At 37.6% G+C, this 20,046-nt stretch overlaps 1 protein-coding gene and 1 pseudogene across 1 annotated transcript in view; one reads left to right on the plus strand and one right to left on the minus strand.

The window, feature by feature from the left end:
• HEATR5B (HEAT repeat containing 5B) overlaps positions 1–20,046 on the plus strand; it is a 101,129-nt gene that overhangs the window by 29,513 nt on the left and 51,570 nt on the right. The window contains exons 17-21 of the mRNA XM_047852537.1: positions 4,041–4,146; positions 6,970–7,160; positions 11,854–12,013; positions 13,628–13,817; positions 15,842–16,011. Of these exons, the coding sequence (XP_047708493.1) occupies positions 4,041–4,146; positions 6,970–7,160; positions 11,854–12,013; positions 13,628–13,817; positions 15,842–16,011 (817 nt within the window). The remainder of the gene's footprint in view (positions 1–4,040; positions 4,147–6,969; positions 7,161–11,853; positions 12,014–13,627; positions 13,818–15,841; positions 16,012–20,046) is intronic.
• Positions 8,921–9,417, minus strand: LOC125162049 (peptidyl-prolyl cis-trans isomerase A-like; annotated as a pseudogene).

A 20,046-nucleotide genomic window follows, 5' to 3' on the forward strand; every position in this document is an offset into this window, starting at 1 on the left:
TATAAACTATACCAGAGAGGAGGTGGGTGGGGGGATGGTTTAAGTAGGTGATGGAGATGAAGGAAGGCTTTTATTGTGAGGAGCCCTGGGTATTGTATGGAAGTGTTGAATAACTATATTGCACCCCTGAAACTAACGATTACACTATGGTAACTAGCTGCAATTTAAATGAAAACTTTTTAAAAATAAAAATAAAAAAATAAAATAAAAAATAAAAACACTTTTTAAGTATTTAACATAATAAAGCTGTCAGGAAAAACATATATAAATTATATTTAGGCAATAGATTTTCCCATCTCAGTTACCTGCAATAAGGTAAACTACTACTTAAATAATAGGCTTATAAATTTAATAATGTAAGTGACACATACATGATGAAAAAAATTGCTTGAAAATTCCACATAATTGAAACTTTTTAAGAGTTGGCTCTGTGAACTGGCCTCTGACATCCGTTGTCTTGTGGACTGTCTTTTTTTAATAGTTTTTTTTTTTTTTTAACGTTTATTTATTTTTGAGACAGAGAGAGACAGAGCACGAATGGGGGAGGGTCAGAGAGAGGGAGACACAGAATCTGAAACAGGCTCCAGGCTCCGAGCTGTCAGCACAGAGCCTGACGCGGGGCTCGAACTCACGGACCGCGAGATCATGACCTGAGCCGAAGTCGGCCGCTTAACCGACTGAGCCACCCAGGCACCCCTCTTGTGGACTGTCTTAAAACAGCAAGATTTTCATTTCAATAATTCATTTGCGAGTTTTTAAGTAGGTTTTCCATATCTTTAATTAGAGACATCACTTTGCTAACTCTTTTTTTTTATTACTGAAGAAGTTAATGAATGTGAAGTCCATTCTCTAATAGTGTTTGTCTGTCATATGGTTTAGTCTGGGACTTAGGAAACTAAAGTAACAGGTTGTTTTTCTAATAGGAGCATTTTGGTTTGCTGTATTCTGTGTCCACAGACACTATCCCTAATTTTTGTAGGCATTTTATCTATTTATGGTGGTTTTCTCAAGAGGAAGAGTGAAAATAAATTAGTGTAAGACGCTCATAGGTAACTTGTTTAACAAAATATGCTTTTAGGGGTGCTTGACTGGTTCATTCGGTGGAGCACGTGACTCTTGATCTCGGGCTTGTGAGTTCAAGCTCCACGTTGGATATAGAGATTACTTAAAAATAAAAAATCTTTTTAAACAATGCTTTTGAGGGGCGCCTGGGTGGCTCTGTCGGTTAAGCGTCCGACTTCAGCTCAGGTCATGATCTCGTGGTTCGTGAGTTCAAGCCCCGCGTCAGGCTCTGTGCTGATGGCTCAGAGCCTGGAGCCTGTTTCAGATTCTGTGTCTCCCTCTCTCTCTGACCCTCCCCCATTCATGCTCTGTCTCTCTCTGTTTCAAAAATAAATAAACGTTAAAAAAATTTTTTTTGGGGGCGCCTGGGTGGCGCAGTCGGTTAAGCGTCCGACTTCAGCCAGGTCACGATCTCGCGGTCCGTGAGTTCGAGCCCCGCATCAGGCTCTGGGCTGATGGCTTAGAGCCTGGAGCCTGTTTCAGATTCTGTGTCTCCCTCTCTCTGCCCCTCCCCCGTTCATGCTCTGTCTCTCTCTGTCCCCAAAATAAATAAACGTTGAAAAAAAAAAAATTTTTTTTTAAATAAAAAATAAACAATGCTTTTGAAACATTGTTAGGTTTGTGTATAAAGATAACATAAGTATAAAAAATAATGTAAATATTATCTTTAAAAAATGCATAGGTTACTTGGTTAATTGCTTTTTAATTTGAGGAGAAAAATTTCCGTGTAAAATTTCACTTATCTTTAAGAACATTTGGTTGTCACATAAATGAAGAATATGAAAGGGGAAAGAATCTCATAAAGCATCTACTTTAATATCCTTGTTTTAAATCAGGAAATCCAGGTCTAAGAGTTTGTGGTTTGCCCAAAGTTACACAGCTAGTTATGAGAGCTGTAAGTAGAGTCCAGGATTATTTTGACTATATTAACTCACTTTTGTAGAACAATTAAATAAATTACATTAACAATTAATAACTTAAATATTCAGTGATAGAGGAATGAGTCAATCAATTGTGGAAGGTCACTAGGTTAGAATTTTTTTTTTAATTTTTTTTTTTTTTTAACGTTTATTTATTTTTGAGACAGAGAGAGACAGAGCATGAACAGGGGAGGGGCAGAGAGAGAGGGAGACACAGAATCGGAAACAGGCTCCAGGCTCTGAGCCATCAGCCCAGAGCCTGATGTGGGGCTCGAACTCACGGACCGCGAGATCGTGACCTGGCTGAAGTCGGACGCTTAACCGACTGCGCCACCCAGGCGCCCCTAGAATTTTTTTTTACATGGACAATGTTTTGATATGCTCCTTATACAATGTTAAATGATAAAAGTAAAATAAAAGGCAAGAAGTGATCCCAGTCCTGTATTTTAAAGAAAAGACCTGAGAGGAGCCTGGGTGGCTCAGTCGGGTAGGAGTCCGACTTTGGCTCAGGTTGTGATCTCACAGTTTGTGAGTTTGAGCCCTGCATTGGACTCTCTGCTGTCAGCAAAGAGCCCGCTTCAGATCCTCTGCCTCCTTCTCCCTCTGCCCCTCCCCCCCTCAAAAATAAATAAACATTAAAAATAATTATAAAAAAAAAGACCTGAAAGAAAATGTATCTGAGGGTAAGAGTAGTTATTTCTGGATGTAATTTTTTGTTACTAATCTTCAAATTAAATGAAACAAATATTTTATAAAAAAGAAAAAACATTTTTTAAAGTAAGGTTTTTAAAAAGGTTATGTATTTGAGATCAGTCATAGGTAAATCATGCTGCTGGTAGTGTTGGAGACCCTGTGTGTCTTCTTATGTGTATGCTTGAAAGCAATGCCCAGTTTCCTCATCCTTAGAAGATGTGGATCTATGTCAGAGCAAGTATTAAGTAGTCAATTTTAGCCCCCAGTAACTCTCAGTGGAGTTTTACTGAAAGATTAGATGATTTCTTCCTATGTGATATTTGAAGAATACTTTGACCTGAGACCTATGGCCTATTGTAAATTGAGCTTAAATCCTTATAGTGACCTTAGGGAGATCCTGATTTCCTAGTTTAGATCATAGTTATTTTGGTACTGAATCCAACATCCCGATTCCTTTGCCCATCTGATTTATTTTTAGAAGAATCTGAAATGATCTCATTCTCTTATCGGAATAGTCTCAAATGGCTGTGATTTTTTTTTTTTTTTTTCTGACTGTCTCATTTAAAAAATTTGAAATAAAAAAAAATTCACTTCTGATTTTTTACATTAAAAGAAAAAATGACCAAAGCTAAATCCCTTTAAAAACCTCCCAGTTGGGGCGCCTGGGTGGCTCAGTCGGTGGAGTGTCCGGCTTCGACTCAGGTCATGATCTCACGGTTCGTGAGTTCAAGCCCCGTGTCGGGCTCTTCGCTGACAGCTCAGAGCCTGGAGCCTGTTTCAGATTCTGTCTCCCTCTCGCTCTGCCCTGACCCTGCTTTGCTCTGTCTCTCTGTCTCTAAAATAAATAAACATTAAAAAAAAATTTTTTTTTAATAAAAATAAAAAAAATAAAATAAAAACCTCCCAGTTAGCTTCTGAGAATAGGACATGAGGTACAATTTTCTTCCATGTGAGTGTATTTTGAAAAGAAGAAAAAAATTATGCCTCATTTAAAAATTTCCAACTGAATCTTCTACACAGATGCATAATTAATGATTGCTAATTCTGTTCAAGAAACCTTGAGCACCTACTGTATACCAGGCACTTTATTAGATTCTGGCATTAATGTTAACACTGAAATTATGACCTTATTTTGTTCATTGAAACTTAATATTTAGTCTCTTGCCTTGTTCCACTTAAAAACTTCATGCCCCTATATCAATTCAGGAGGAGCTCGGGTTTGAACCAGCTGCAGGAATGAAATAAAAATGAGACAGCATGGGGCATTATTTGTTACCAATTAGCTTATACTCTTTTTATGTATCTTTTTTGAGCCATATTTGAATAAAAAGTATTGCTAATGTGATCTTTATTCTATTATCATAGATTACAAATGTTGGACCACTTTGCTGAATGCGTTAAACAAGCCAAAGGCGTCCGTCAGCAGGCTGTGCAGCTTAATATTTTTACTGCTGTTCTTAGTGCACTAAAGGTATTTACTTTTAAAACATAAGTATTCTGGGGGCACCTGGGTGGCTCATTTGGCTGAGCATCTCTTAATTTTGGCTCAGGTCATGATCCCACCATTGTGGGAATAGCTCCGAGACGGGCTCTACACTGCATGTGGAGGCTGCTTAAGATTCACTCTCTTTCTGTCTCTGTCTCTCTGTCTCTCTCTCCCCACCCCCCTTCCCCCTCCCTCCCTCTTCCTTCCTCTCTCTCCCTCTCCCTTTCACCCTCTCTCTCCCTCTCCCTTTCACCCTCTCTCTCTCTCTCTCCCTTTGTTGGCCCCTCTCCCCCACTTGAGCACGTGTGTATGTTCTCTCTTTCAAATAAAATAAATAAAAATAAAAAAACTATGTAAGTATTCTGAACTAAGATTTTAATTAATGCCTTTAATAAGGCAGGTATATCTAGACCATTATGATGATTATATGTATATCACTTGAAAACTGTGTTTTTATATTAGTTTAAATTATTAGAAACTATTTATTAGACTCATTGCAATTAAATAAGTGTTTTATAGTTTAATAATGTTAACGTTCATTTTTTGATCTGATCTTTCAGATTTTATAAGTTCTAGTAAGTTCTCTTGGAATTTTCAAAGATGTCTGACTAATAAAATCTTGTATTCTACTTGAGGTTAACTAGATAAAGTTTGAGTTCCATTTGTGGTTTAGACCATAAATCAGGAGAGACTATGTTGTACAGCTGAAAAAAGGCTACATTTAGAGACTGTGTTGTGGTTTAGATCTCATAGGTTTATGTCTTAAGCAGTTCCTTAACCTTTTGAACCTCGGTTTCTGTATGTTTGAAGTGAAATAACCAATATTTTGCCTATCTCTCAGAGTTCATGCACTGTTCTATGCAGCCTACAGCCTCTCATGACATATTTGAAAACTTTTTTATATTATTCAGCACTAAACTTGTTATAAGGTTTACGGTTAAAATGGCAGCAAATACAAGTGTTTAAATGGGCGTGAATTAAATTGTGTTTTGTAAACATCAGGGAAAAGGGACATAGGCATTGAATACAGAAATAGAAGTTTGTATCATTTATATAGCTATTAGTATATGCCCTATTTAGAGACCATCAGCTAATATGAACATCTGAGTTTTTTAAAAAAGAATTGGGGGGGCGCCTGGGTGGCGCAGTCGGTTAAGCGTCCGACTTCAGCCAGGTCATGATCTCGCGGTCCGTGAGTTCGAGCCCCGTGTCGGGCTCTGGGCTGATGGCTCAGAGCCTGGAGCCTGTTTCCGACTCTGTGTCTCCCTCTCTCTCTGCCCCTCCCCCGTTCATGCTCTGTCTCTCTCTGTCCCAAAAATAAATAAACGTTGAAAAAAAATTAAAAAAAAAAAAAAAAGAATTGGGTAGTCAGTCTTCCTTAGTGGTTGGAAGGTGAGTGAACCAACTGTAATATTGCTCTACAGTATACTTTTCTTCATAGATTTTCTTGCTAATGCTCCTGCTATGGCTAACATTTTCTCCAGGCACCATGAGTTGGATTTTTGGTCTCATGTAAGCTAAGTTCCATGTTCTAGGTGTACCTAGAACAGAGATACTAACATTTAATATGATGAACAAAGTGTATCGATATTCAGTTACTGATTATTTTTACCTTATTTTATCTTTTTATATACATTGAATGTACTCTTGATGACATAATTATCTTCTCTGGAATTTTTATAGAAACATGTCAACTTTTCATACTTATCAGCCTTTTTCCTTACCTAAAGTTCTAATGGTAAATGTCAATTAGTTGAATACCAGTTGACTTAAGAGTATAGCATCCTTTATAAAAAGCAATACTTTTATATAAAAAGCATTAGTCTTTGGATAAAGACACGTCCAGGGATTGTACATCTTAGGGCTGATTGACTATATCCTTGTTATATATCATGTTGTGAATCATGTTTAGGAAAATGATTAGTTTAACAGGTATTGATTCTAGGCATAATATATGCATATGAAAGATGGCTGAAGAAGGGGAGCAGGTAGGTGAATGGGTAACATAGGTGAAGGGGACTAAGAGGTACAAACTTTCAGTTACAAATAGGTCATAGGAATACAGCATGGGAAATATAGTTAATATTATAATAATATTGTACATTGACCGATGGTGACTACATTTATCATGATGAGCATAGCTTAATGCATAGAATTGTCTAATCATGATGTTGTACACCTAAAACTAGGTTTGTACAGTATGTCAACTGTACTTCAATTAAAACAAAAAGATGGTTGATACATAATACCCCTATTTTATAGCAGCATTATTTACAATAGCCAAGATATGGAAGCAGCCCAGGTGCCCATCAACTGGTGAATGGATAAAGAAGATGTGGTATATATACACAATGGAATGTTACTCAGCCATCAAAAATAATGAAATCTTGTCATTTGCAGTGACATAGGTGGAGCTAGAGAGTATAATGCTAAGTAAAATAAGTCAGAGAAAGACAAATACCATATGATTTCACTCATATGTGGAATTTAAGAAACAAAACAAGCAAAGGGAAAGAGAGAGAGAGAAACTACTCTTAACTATAGAGAGCAAACTGGTTACCAGAGGGGAGGTGGGTGGGCAGATGGGTGAAATAGGTGATGGGGATTAAGGAGTGCACTTGTGATGGTGAGCACTGGGTGATTAAAATAAAAACTTTAAAAAATTAAAAAATAAAAGATGGTTGAAAAAAGGTGGGTGGAAATACATGTATATTTACAAAGATTGCAGCACATCTTTTTCTTTTATGTACTGTGAATTTTGAATTTGCCCCCTTCCCCCACCCCCTTTTTTGTTTTTAATAACCACAGGGCCTGGCTGAAAACAAAAGTACTTTAGGACCTGAGGAAGTTCGTAAATCTGCTCTGACTCTGGTTATGGGCGCTCTTGACAACCCAAACCCCATCTTAAGATGTGCAGCAGGGGAAGCTCTTGGAAGAATGGCTCAGGTGGTTGGGGAAGCAACCTTCATTGCTAGAATGGCCCAGTATAGCTTTGACAAGTAAGTGGGTCTTTTTACTGACAAGTAAGTTTCTCATAGAGACAAAGATGTCTTTTTAGTAGTCAATAATTATATTAACTGGGTGATATGCTTTCCACATGGTATAGCATATAACAAAATATTGGGTGTTTTTTAATAATGATTTTAATTTTCAATGCAGTAATTGTTTAAACTCCAGAACCTGGGAAAGTTGTAATATTATAGATACTTTTAAGGTGGTCAGGTTTCAGCCTTTGAATATTACATAATGGAATTAAGCAGATTGTTAATACGACCTCTCGTAGTTAGTTATATGTACTCTGCTCTGAAGACGTGTTCTGGAAGTCCCTTTCTCTTATCTCTGCTCCTTACATTACTCTTTTTGTTAATTATTCATTTTTTGGAATAAGCCATTCTTTTTATAACTGCCAGCAAGTTTATCATCTTTTAAATTATCCCTGAAACGGGGAAAGTTGGTGTTAGGTTTTAAGGATTTCTTTGCATATTAATTAAAAAGAGTGATCTCAGAGTTCCAAATAAGTATGATTAAGATGATGCCGTTATTAGTGACTCTTGGTTGGTTGTTAATCAAGTACTTAAAGTAGACAAGTTGAAAATCAAGTGTGGTCAAGAACTGATACTTGAGTTATGTAAATTAACCACTGTATATTTTGAGTACTAATTATACCAAACTAGGCCATAATCTTTAATGAGAGAGGTGGGGGGGAAGCAATGGTTGTGAAGCAGTAGTTCTGAATAAAAAGTATTTTCTGAATTCTTGGTTATATGAGAATGGCTTTTCCCTGTCTTCAGACATGAGCAACAATTTGGTTATAGGGTAATGCCCCAGTGTGTTGTTTGAATCACTAAGGATAATATGAGCAAGCAGAAGATAAAATAGTCCCTGACACTTGATCTTCTGTAGGATGACTTTTACCATTTTCTAACAATAGATCAGTTTTGGTTTTCCAAGTATGTCATTGATTCTGAAATCCAACTTCCATTAAAGATTTTTTAAAATATACAACCAGTCTTACCTGTTTACTGATTTGTGCTCTGTTAATAATAGGTAAAATAGGAGTTTTACACATCCAATAACCACAACAAACCCGAGGTGGAATAAAGACAAAAGAAAAGCATAGCATAATCAAATTTCATAAAGCCAGTGATAAAGAGAATGTCATAAAAGCAGCCAGTTGGGGGAAGACATCACGCAGAGGAACAAAGATAACAATTTCAGCAGGCTTCTGATTATAAATTATGCAAGCAAAAGGCAGTAGAGTGACCTAGAACTTTATAGCCAGTGAAAATACTTTTTTAAAACTGAAGTTTTAATAAAGACTTTCAGACTGTGAAAAGTTGGGAAATTCATTGCTTATATGGTGTACCATAAGAAGTATTAAAAGAAGCTTTTTGGGAAAAAAAAATGATAGTAGATGAAAATTTGAGTGTAACATACAGAAGTGAAGAGTGCCAAGAGTGGTAGGTATGTAGATAAATATAAGGACTTACTCTTTATATGTCTGTTTTAAAATGACCTATTATTTTATTCTCATTTATTTTTTATTATATTTTACTTTTGGTTATTGTTTAGTTTTTATTTCATAATCGTAAATTTAACTCTGCAATCCAGTAAACTTGGAGGGGAATAAGGAAATTATGGAACCCACAGAACTGCAGCGAGATACAAAGATTACAGTGAGAGCAGACAAGGGCAAAGGAGTGCTCTCTTGAGCTACAACAGGAATGGTCTGGTAGTTAAGATAAAACACAAGTCAAATTTAATAGATTTGTCCACAGTCAGCAATGGTGATCTTCTTTCTGGTCTTGCCATTCCTGGACCCAAAGCGCTCTGTGGCTTCCACAATATTCATGTCCTCTTTCACTTGCCAGAGACCACATACTTGCCATCCAACCACTTACTCTTGGCAATGCGGATGAAAAAACTGTGAACTGCTGTGTTGGGTCCAGCATTTGCCATGGACAAAATTCCAGGACCCCTATGCTTCAGGATAGAATACTCATCATCAAATTTCTCCCCATTGATGGACTTGCCACCAGTGCCATTATGGTATGCCAAGTCACCGCCCTGACACATAAATCCCAGAATAATCCCATGAAAGCAGGAACTTGTATAACCAAATCTTTTCTCCCCAGTGCTCAGAGCATAAAAATTTTCTACTGTTTTTCAAACTTTGTCTGCAGACAGCTCCAAGGTGACACAGCCCAGGGGCTTACCATCCATGGTGATGCTGAAGAACATGGTGGAGTTGACCATGGCTGAGTGGCACAGGCAGCTCCTGGGCAACAGAGTTTGCAAGCTATTTTTAGTCGCATTTTTTAAATGCCTTGGGAAGATAATTGACCCTTTCATGCAAAAATGATAATGTATGGTAGGATTTTAATAGAGAGAGAAGTAAAAATACATGACAGCAGTGCAAAGAATGGGAAGAGGAAATGGTGGCATACTCCGTGTACAATATACATGAAAGAATATAATATTCTTTGAAGGTATATCATAATGAGTTAGAAATGTATAATGTAAACTCCAGAGATCCTACTAAAAAACAAAAATGTATAACTAATAAACCAATAGTGGAGATAAGATGGAATCATAAAAAATACTAAATCCAAAAGAAGATGGAAAGAAGGAAAAAGAAACAAACTGATGTGACAGAGCTCGAATAGCAATATGGGAGACTTAAACCTAACCTGCTGGTAATTACATTAAATATAAATGGTCTAAACATTACAAGTAAAAGTTAGAATTTGTCATATTGGATAAAAAGCAAAATCTAACTGAATGCTATCTATAAGAAACCCCTTTAACTCTAAAGAAAGAAATAGGTTAAAAGTAAAAAGATAGGGATAATATACCAGGAAAACACTAACTCAAAGGAAGCTAGAGTGGCTCTGTTATTATCAGAAAAAGTAGATTTTGTAACAAAAATTGTTACCAGAATAAATGAGTGCTTTCATAATGATAAGAGGACCAATTCCCCCCAAGAATACATAGCAATTCTCAATGTATATGTATCTTATGATATAGTTTTAAAATACATGGAACAAAACCTAATAGAAGTGAAAGTAAAATAGACAAGTCTAAAATTATATTTGGTGATCTCAGCATTCCTGTCTCAGTAACTAATAGAACAGACTCCGATGATTAAAAATGTAGATTTTACCAACGCTGTCATCTAGCTTGGCCTACTGACATTTGTAGAATACTTTACAAAAGAAGCAATATACATTCTGCCTTTCTCTCTCTCTCTCTCTGTCTCTCTCTGTCTCTCTCTCTCTCTCTCTCCTTATTCTCCTTATTCTCATAATTCTTTTTAAAAAAATCAGGTTTGGATTTCATTGAGTTTTTCTATTGTCTTTCCATTTTCTCTTCCACTGATTTCTACTTTATTTTTATAACTTGCTTCATTATGCTTACCTTCAGTTCAGTTTACTTTTCTCTTTCTAGATTCTGAAGGTGGAGGTTTAGATAATTCATTTAAAACCTTTCTTCTTTTCTAATACAAGGATTTTGATGCTATAAATTCACCCTGATACACACTTTAGCTGCATACCATAAATTCTGATATGTTTTATTTCCTTATTGGCTCAATTAATTATCTATCTTGGTAAATGTTCTATGGATACTTGAAAAGAATTACCATTGGTGAATTTTATTTTATATAAATATATCTCAATAAAGCTTATTTTTTAAGTAATCTGCAATATCTTCTTTTTATATTTTTTAATTCATTAGATATATTTCACAAAGAAAAAGACTGATGCATGTTAAAGAGGTTCAGATCGGGGCGCCTGGGTGGCGCAGTCGGTTAAGCGTCCGACTTCAGCCAGGTCACGATCTCGCAGTCCGGGAGTTCGAGCCCCGCGTCAGGCTCTGGGTTGATGGCTCAGAGCCTGGAGCCTGCTTCCGATTCTGTGTCTCCCTCTCTCTCTGCCCCTCCCCCGTTCATGCTCTGTCTCTCTCTGTCCCAAAAATAAATAAACGTTGAAAAAAAAAAAAATTTAAAAAAAAAAAAAAAGAGGTTCAGATCATAATTATAGAGAATTTCTTAAGTTAACATTTTCTGTAATTTTGTAATTTCTGTAATCTAAATTTTTAGATTTTTAAAACCAGTTATAAAAGCAATTCGTGGGGCGCCTGGGTGGCGCAGTCGGTTAAGTGTCCGACTTCAGCCAGGTCATGATCTCGCGGTCCGTGAGTTCGAGCCCCGCGTCAGGCTCTGGGCTGATGGCTCAGAGCCTGGAGCCTGTTTCCGATTCTGTGTCTCCCTCTCTCTCTGCCCCTCCCCCGTTCATGCTCTGTCTCGCTCTGTCCCAAAAATAAATTTAAAAAAAAAAAAAAAAAAAAAAACGTTGAAAAAAAAAAAAAAGCAATTCGTGTTTATTTAAAACACCAATAATAAAAATATGTTTCAAATAATTCTTAACTTTTCAAGGAATAATAAATGTTAAAAACTGAGAAGTTGTGATTCTTCTTTCAGATTTTCTCTAAAATTAAAATGAAATATGTGACTTTAGCCAACCATTTTAAATTAATCTCTGACTCTTGGTAGGGAGTGGAGAAAGAAGTAATGATTGTAGTCTTTTCTGATTTCCACAATAAATCCCGTTTATGGTGTGACGCATAATGAGCTTGTTATTGTCAGAGGGAAATAGAAAGGCCAGTCCCTGAAGCATGTAATTATTTTCCCAGGTTGAAATCAGCCCGAGATGTTGTATCCAGAACTGGGCACTCATTGGCTCTGGGTTGCTTGCATCGTTACGTTGGTGGTATCGGCTCAGGACAACATCTGAAAACCAGTGTCAGCATTTTATTGGCTCTAGCACAAGATGGAACATCCTCTGAAGTCCAGGTATAATGCTGATTTTGTTTCATTATGACATTTTTAAATAATATTTTTAGGACTGTCATTTGTTTTATAAAATAGTAATGATTCTTATAATTTGTTTGGAAAAATGTTATTAGGGTCTTTGTTTTATGAGTTCTATTTGTAAAACTGTAGAACAGGAATTTGTATTTTAACCTAGTCTTAAATCTGTCTTATTCTGGGAATTTAACCCATTCGCATATATTTCTCGAAATATAGTTTCTTTTTATTAATTTACTATCTTTTGTACTTGTTTCCTCTTTTTTTGCATTTCCTTACATTTGCTAAGTTTTTGTTGTTGTTGTTGTTGTTGTTGTTGTTGTTTTTGAGAGAGAGCAAGAGCAGGGGAAGGGCAGGGAGAGAGGGAAACAGAATCCAAAGCAGGCTCCAGGCTCCAAGCTGTCAGCACAGAGCCGAACACAGGGCTCGAACCCACAAACTGAGATCATGACCTGAAGTCAGACGCTTAACCAAATGAGCCACCCAGGCGCTCCACATTTGCTGAGTTGATCAAGTTTGTTTTAATGGCTATCCTGTCTCTCTTCCCACTCAGACACCAGTCAAAGTCTGGGTTTTTTGGTTGAATTTTCAAGTGTTCTCCTGGAATTTTTGTTTGTTTATGCTCGAACATTTTATATACAAATAAATACAACCACAACGAAAGGCAAGAGCTTCACATGTCTGAAAACATACTACACTAAGGATTTGCCACCATGCACTGATGCACCTAAAAATATTAAGAGTATATGACTATAGTAGCATTCAGCTTGCCAGCTTCATACTGGGACTGTAAGTTGGGAGAAGAAACAATTCAGTTGCCATTACTACATACCATTAGTTTGTTGATAAATTAGTTCCTTCACAGTTAGACAAGAAGCAGTAAATCCAGCAGAGGCTTCCAGTCTACAGGCTTAGTTTGCCTTTGACTTCTTGGTAAAAGTTTCCAGCTGTGTAAAGCCCAAAATTCCCAAAAAGGTTAGAAACAAAAGTTAAGTAAGCTTATAACTTGTTAGGCGCTACACTTTTTTTAAAAAAAAATTCTGTTTTCACAGTAGACTGTGAGATGAACTGCAAGATCATGACCTGAGCTGAAATCAAGAGGTGGAGGCTTAACCAACTGAGCCATCCAGGCACCCCTACATGATTCTTTTTATATGAGAGGACATTTTACTATAATTTGTATTAATTGTATTCCCTCAGCACTACTGTATATCTGCACAAGAAGAGTACAGTAGATATTCTTAAGTTTTCCCTAATTTGTCTTCTGTTTTAAGAATCCTAACTCAAGGAGCATCTGCGTAGTTCAGTCAGTTAAACGTCCCAACTTTTGATTTTGGCTCAGGTCATAATCTTAACGGTTCACGGGATCGAGCCCTGTGTCAGGCTCTGCACTGCACGGATCCTGCTTGAGATTCTCTCTCTCTCTCTCTCTCTCTCTCTCTCCCCTCCTACCCCATTTGCATGTGCACGCTCTCAAAACAAATAAATAAACTTTTAAAAAAGTAAGATGTTAGTAGTTACTAAAATTTAAGTTAAAAAAATCAGCTCAGTATACTCTAATTATTCCTTACAACTAAATGAAATTATATTTCATTCCAGACATGGTCTCTTCATTCACTCGCTCTTATAGTGGATTCTAGTGGGCCAATGTATCGTGGATATGTGGAGCCAACATTATCTCTAGTTCTTACCTTGCTGTTGACTGTTCCACCTTCACATACAGAAGTTCATCAATGTTTGGGTAGATGTTTGGGTGCCATAATAACTACGGTTGGCCCTGAGCTACAAGGTGAGTGAATTCATCTTAAATGAAAGGAACTACACTTTGCTGTCTTTCAGTTTCCTGCATGTCACTATCATGTTGCTAAATGAAAACTTACAATAATAATAATTACTATGTACTGAATGCTTGTTATTTACCAAAGACCTATGCCTCTTCTTTTTACATATGGTATTTAATCTAATGCTTACACCATACCTATAACTGACTGTTATTTGAAGTTTTGAGCAGAGACAGCCTTTCCAAATTATATTTTACCTGGATCCCCATGAAGACAAGATGAAAGTGGAGTCCCTGTGTCCCAGAGTGCCATCCACTTGTCTTCATGGACTTTTGCTTCACTGTTTTCTTTGAACTCTAAAGCTCAGGATCAAAGTTTGAAAACCCACTGCAATAAAGGGGATAATATTATGTAATTTCTCTGTGAGGAAGCAAACTCAGAGAAGATAGGTATGATCCTAAGGCCCGCATTCTAGCCACACAATTCCACCGACATAATTTTACTAAAGGTTGAATGAAACATACAAGGCAGAAAATTACTGTGAATTTATCCTGAATGTACCAGCCATTTTCAAAATCTTCACTTTTTTCCCATCATTCAGTAAATGCTTGAAGTGGGTCAAGATGTTTATGCACATTATCTCATTTAACTTTGACAACATCCTGAGATAGGTATATCACTCCATTTTATAGATGGAACTCTAAGGCTGGGAGAGGTTAAGAACTTTTCCAAGTTTTGTATAGCCAGCAAGTGGTTGGAGCCAGAGGTGAAGCCCAGATCAGTTTCCTTGCCTCCATCCAGACAGATATTTTAAAAAAAGAAGCCAAAATAAAAAGATCTTGATGAAGAATGCTAGAAAGTGGAAAATACATGATTTAGACATGTCTTTTTTCTTGGACTCAGTGTCCTCTTTGAGAAAGTTGATAATTCTTTCTTTCAGTGTTATCATAAGGATATACACAGGATAAATATACAACTTTGATTAAACATAGGTGTTTACCAAGTGCTTTCTAATGCAGTGATAAGGAGGCAATGTGTATTTCAAATTAGAAGTGACCCTATGATTTCCTTATGTCTATAAAATTATTTTTTATTTTACATTGGCAAAAGTTTGAAATCACTTATATTAGGCAATTAAGCCATTTTTTTTTAAGGTTTATTCATTTTTTTTTTTTAAGAGACAGAGACAGAGATGGGGCGCCTGGGTGGCTCAGTCGGTTGGGCGTCCGACTTCAGCTCGGGTCACAATCTCGCGGTCCGTGAGTTCAAGCCCCACGTCGGGCTCTGGGCTGATGGCTCAGAGCCTGGAGCCTGCTTCCGATTCTGTGTCTCCCTCTCTCTCTGCCCCTCCTCTGTTCATGCTCTGTCTCTCTCTGTCTCAAAAATAAATAAAACGTTAAAAAAAAAATTAAAAAAAAAAAAAAGAGAGACAGAGCATGAGTGGAGGAGGGGTAGAGAGAGAGGGAGGCACAGAATCCGAAACAGGCTCCAGGCTCTGAGCTGTCAGCACAGAGCCCGATGTGGGGCTTGAACCATGAACTGTGAGATCATGACCTGAGCTGAAGTCGGACGCTCAACCAACTGAGTCACCCAGGCGCCCCGGCAATTAAGCCATTTTTATACAGATAGTATATAATACTACAATTATTTTTCCTATCTCTGTAAAAATTTCCATTAATCTTCTTAGGAAAATATGATTTAAAGTTATTAAATACTGTCGTGATAATATTGGTTGAACAGAGAAACAGAATGAGGAATTTTCTGTCTCTTTCAAATAAAACAATGATGGATTTAAAAGACAACATAGTTTCCTAGGGATTATATGTAAACCTAGCTAAACCTGGAGGGATATATTGTTGTCATTGATAGACAATCATGTTTTGATATCATTTCTATGGACTTCATAGACTTTTTGTCTTCAAAACTGTACAGTAATCAGAAAGAGAGGTTATTTAGAAGACAATTGTTTTCTAGGAATATTTTTGGTAATACTAATAATTGTGTTTTGCATTTTCTTGTATTTTTCGATTAGGGAACGGAGCAACAATTTCCACCATTCGTTCTTCTTGTTTGGTGGGTTGTGCCATAACCCAGGACCATTCAGATTCCCTTGTTCAGGCTGCTGCCATTTCTTGCCTTCAGCAGCTTCACATGTTTGCACCACGACATGTCAACCTATCTAGTCTTGTTCCTAGCCTGTGTGTAAGTATAAAGCTCCTTCGTTTATATATTTATTTATTTAATATTTTCAAAGTTTATTTATTTTGAGAGGGACAGAGACAGCACAAGCGGCTGGTTGGGGGGAGGGGGTGCAGTTGGCAGAGAGACAGAGAGAGACAGAGAGAGACAGAGAGAATCCCAAGCAGGCTGTCAGCACCAAGCCAGACGTGGAGCTCGAACTCCCAAACCGTGAGATCATGACCTGAGCCGAAACCAAGAGTCAGATGCTCAACTGAATGAGCCACCCAGGCACCCCTCATTCATGGATTTATTTAGAGAGCCCCAGATTTGTTTCCCAAAAGATTAAACTAGACCCAAAACAAAAAATCGAAGTTTCCTAGATTGTGAATCTTAGAGATTCAGCTTCAGTAGTCATTTTATGACTGTTCGTTTTATTTACTGGTTTCCTTTTTCACCTTTTAAGAAATATTTTGATGAGCTGTTTATGTCTTGGTTAAGGATATATCATATTTTTAGCTTTTCCCATTCAGAATTTTGTCTCCTAAAGTTTGATTGATAACTTCTGAGGGGCAGTTGCTGTCATCACAGTCATTAATCTGTTCACTTAATAAATACTTATTGAGAAACTGCCATATGTCATGTACTATGCAAAGTACTGGGAATACATTTTATAGATGAGACAAGATGAAGTTTCTGTCATATAAAATTTATAGTTTACAAGGGAACATGGTCAATAATAATTATTTACCAATATGACAATTGCTAGAAAGGGCTATAGGAAAACATGTAACAGGGGAGCCTGTCAGAATCCAGGCATTCAGAAAAGATTTCCCTGAAAAAATGATATTCAAGGTGTGATAAATAAGAGTTAGTTTGAGAGAAAGTATGGTATTGGTATAGACAGCATTTATTTTTAGGGAGAGAGAAAAATGTGAAAGGTCCCAAGATGGGAAGGAGTGTGATACATTCAAGAAACTGTTTAGTCAGTGTGGTTAGGCTGAGAGAGAAGGGGTGGATAGGGCCCAGGCACAGGATGAAGCTGGACAGTTAGCCAGGTGAGAGATCATGCAGACTTTCTAGATTTAGTAAAACTTTGGACTTTTTTGGCTTTGAAAATTACGGTGGGGCGCCTGGTGGCTCAGTTGGTTAAGCATCCAACTTCAGCTCCAGTCATGATCTCATGGTCCATGAGTTCCAGCCCCATGTCAAGCTCCGTGCTGATAGCTCGGAGCCTGGAGCCTGCTCTGAATTCTGTGTCTCCCTCTCTATCTGCCACTTCCCCACTCACACTCTGTCCCCCTTTCAAAAATAAGTAAACATTAAAAAAAATTTTTTTTAAAAAGAGAGAAATACGGTGGTCTAGGAGAGAGATGGTAATGACTTGCTCCCTATTAGTAGCAATGAGAATGCAGAAAAATAAATGGATTTGAGTGATGTTTAAGAGAAAGAATCAGTGCAATTCATTGATTAATGGGCTGTAAGGAAAAAGGAGAAGGATATAATCCAAGTTCCTGACTTGCGCATAGTAATATAATTTTCTGAGATTGGTAACACCAGAATAGGAGAAGGTTGGGAAAGGTGGATGTAATGAATTCAGTTTTAGACATTTAGTTAGTTTCATGAGCTAGAGCTCAGAAAAGAGAAGTCTGGTTGGAAAGGTAAATTTGGGAGGCATAAGCATTTAGATGGGCAATAAATACAGAAGTAGATAAGATCACCAGGGAGAGTGCTGCATGAGGAACCCAGCATATAACATTTAGGGAAAGAAAAAGAATTAGGAAAAATATGAAGCAATCTGAGTGATTAAAGGAAAAATAGAGTTTGTAGTGTTCACGGAAGCCAAGTGGATTAGAGGAGTGGGCTGCTATAACATATTGTTAAGAGATAAGAATGAGAGCTATAATGTGTCCTTTGACTTTTGTCACATGATGGCTTTAGCAAGAGCTCATCTTGCAGAGTGGTACCAATGGAAGTCCAAATACATTGGGCTAATGGTGGGATATGAATAGAAACTTCTTTCCGGAAGTTCACTTTGTAGGAGAGGACTGAAGATAGTAGGTCAAGGGGGAGATGGACTTTTTCTCCTATGGTAGTGAGATGTGAGGGTTTAAATGCTGAGGGGATGGAACCAGTAGGGTGGGAGAGTTTAAGGTGTGGGACGGAGAGTGGAGAGATAATTAATCACCCAAGGTTTCTAATGGGATAAACTTCTCAGGGCACAAGGAAGAGAATCTCTCTCCCGGTACAGCATGAAGAAAGGGGGAGAGGATGAGTGTACATACAGATGAGTTTATGGATTTGGTGGCTTGAAGTTGGGGGGTTATCATCCAATGACTTTTACTTTCACGTAAAAGGGAAGATAAGTTTTATGAACAAAAGAGAAAAGAAGAGGGCCAGAAATTTGACAGGAGTGGGATGTGGGAGATTGAACTAACTGGAGAAATAGGAGTTTCTGTGGTAGGACTAAGGCTTCAGCGGAGAATAGTGACCCTTTTGGCTCCAGTGTGTGATTTGTAATGGTAGCAGTTCACCTTGTAGGATTTTTCTCCAAAACCTGTAATCAACTGAGCGCAGGCACTGAGCAGCCAGATAGATGCTTTGGTACATTCATGGTTGGACTTTGGCCAAGCAGGTTCAGTTAAATGACAGCAGGATGAAAGAAATAAGGATACTAACAAGATAGTGCTGAGATTATGAGCTCTCACTTCAGTAAAGGAGGAAGGAAAAGACCGTATGAGGCTGATATACAAGGAGAAAGAAAGGTGCTACAGATGTAACCATGGGAGGATATTGCTGAGAAAAAGGGAGGAGGTTACCCAGAATGAGGTGAAGGGACTGAAAGGCCAACATATTAGTTGTTATATCTGATGTGGTATATTTAACGGACGCAATAAGGTTTACTCTTGTTTCACCATAGACCAGGGGAATGTGAATCCGTCCTAGACCATCCCAGAATCTCAGAGTGCTGCAGGGCAGAAACCAGATGCACATGAAATGTGTACAAAAAACATCTGCAAAGAAAATAGTCGATTAATAGTTCATATCTGATTGCATTCTGCAACAAGATACGTAGCATCCTGCCAAAAACCATGGTTTAATGCCCAAGCTCCGAGGGCATTGATGGCATCTCTTGAACAAGGTGACTCTGTTACATGATACAGCTTAGGTTACTGACAAATGTAGGTTACTGACAAAACACAGACATGTATTCTTTAGGTTGTCTGATTCCTCTCTCCATTTTTTTCTCCTTAAATATAATTATACTATGGCATTGACCTTATGAAATAGAGCACATTTAAGAGGATCTGGTAAAGTAATAACATGAGTTTCCTTATCTCAGTAGAGGTTATCAATAAGCCACAGGCTGTGCAATGAGCCTCCAAACTGATTCCCTTGGCAGAACACCAAGGGTTTTATTACAAGGTGTGTTGGAGCACTTTCCTGAACCTCTTCCAAGAGGCTAAGTAGTGAGATTCCAGCTAGTTGGTTGGAAGGAGGTGGCTTGGCAGGGTAGCGATGAGAAAAGGGGCCATGCAAGGGGTTGTCTTGTTTCCACATTGCCAAAAGCCCCTGTGCTGTCTCCATACCAGATCTTTCAACACTGAAAATTAGTCCACACGTGGGTTCATCCAAATTAGTGAAATCGGTTCAGATTTTTACAAATTTCGTGTTTATTCCTACTCAATCATTGACATCAGAAATGGCAATATTATGTGATACCATGTGTAATACCTCACACAAATGAAATGTGATTTATTTTTTCAGCAAATGTATTGAGAGGTGAGTTTCACCATCGTAATCTTTAAGTGATATAAAAGTGTTAAAATTTGTGTGATGTTAAAACTATTCAAAATGTGTCTTTGAAAGAACAACCACCACCCTGAAATATTGTTATTTCCCTCTTGGCAAGCAACTGCTTTTCTACCAGGTGACCACAGTTCCTCATTCTCCCGTCCTGACAGAAGTATTCCACACATAGGCATTGATGTCATCTGGGATAGTTGTAGGAAATGTCAGTGAGAAAAAGACTTGAACTGAATGCCCAGGTCATCAGTG

The sequence above is a fragment of the Prionailurus viverrinus genome, chromosome A3 (genome assembly GCF_022837055.1).
Source record: "Prionailurus viverrinus isolate Anna chromosome A3, UM_Priviv_1.0, whole genome shotgun sequence".
Taxonomy (NCBI): Eukaryota; Metazoa; Chordata; class Mammalia; order Carnivora; family Felidae; genus Prionailurus; species Prionailurus viverrinus.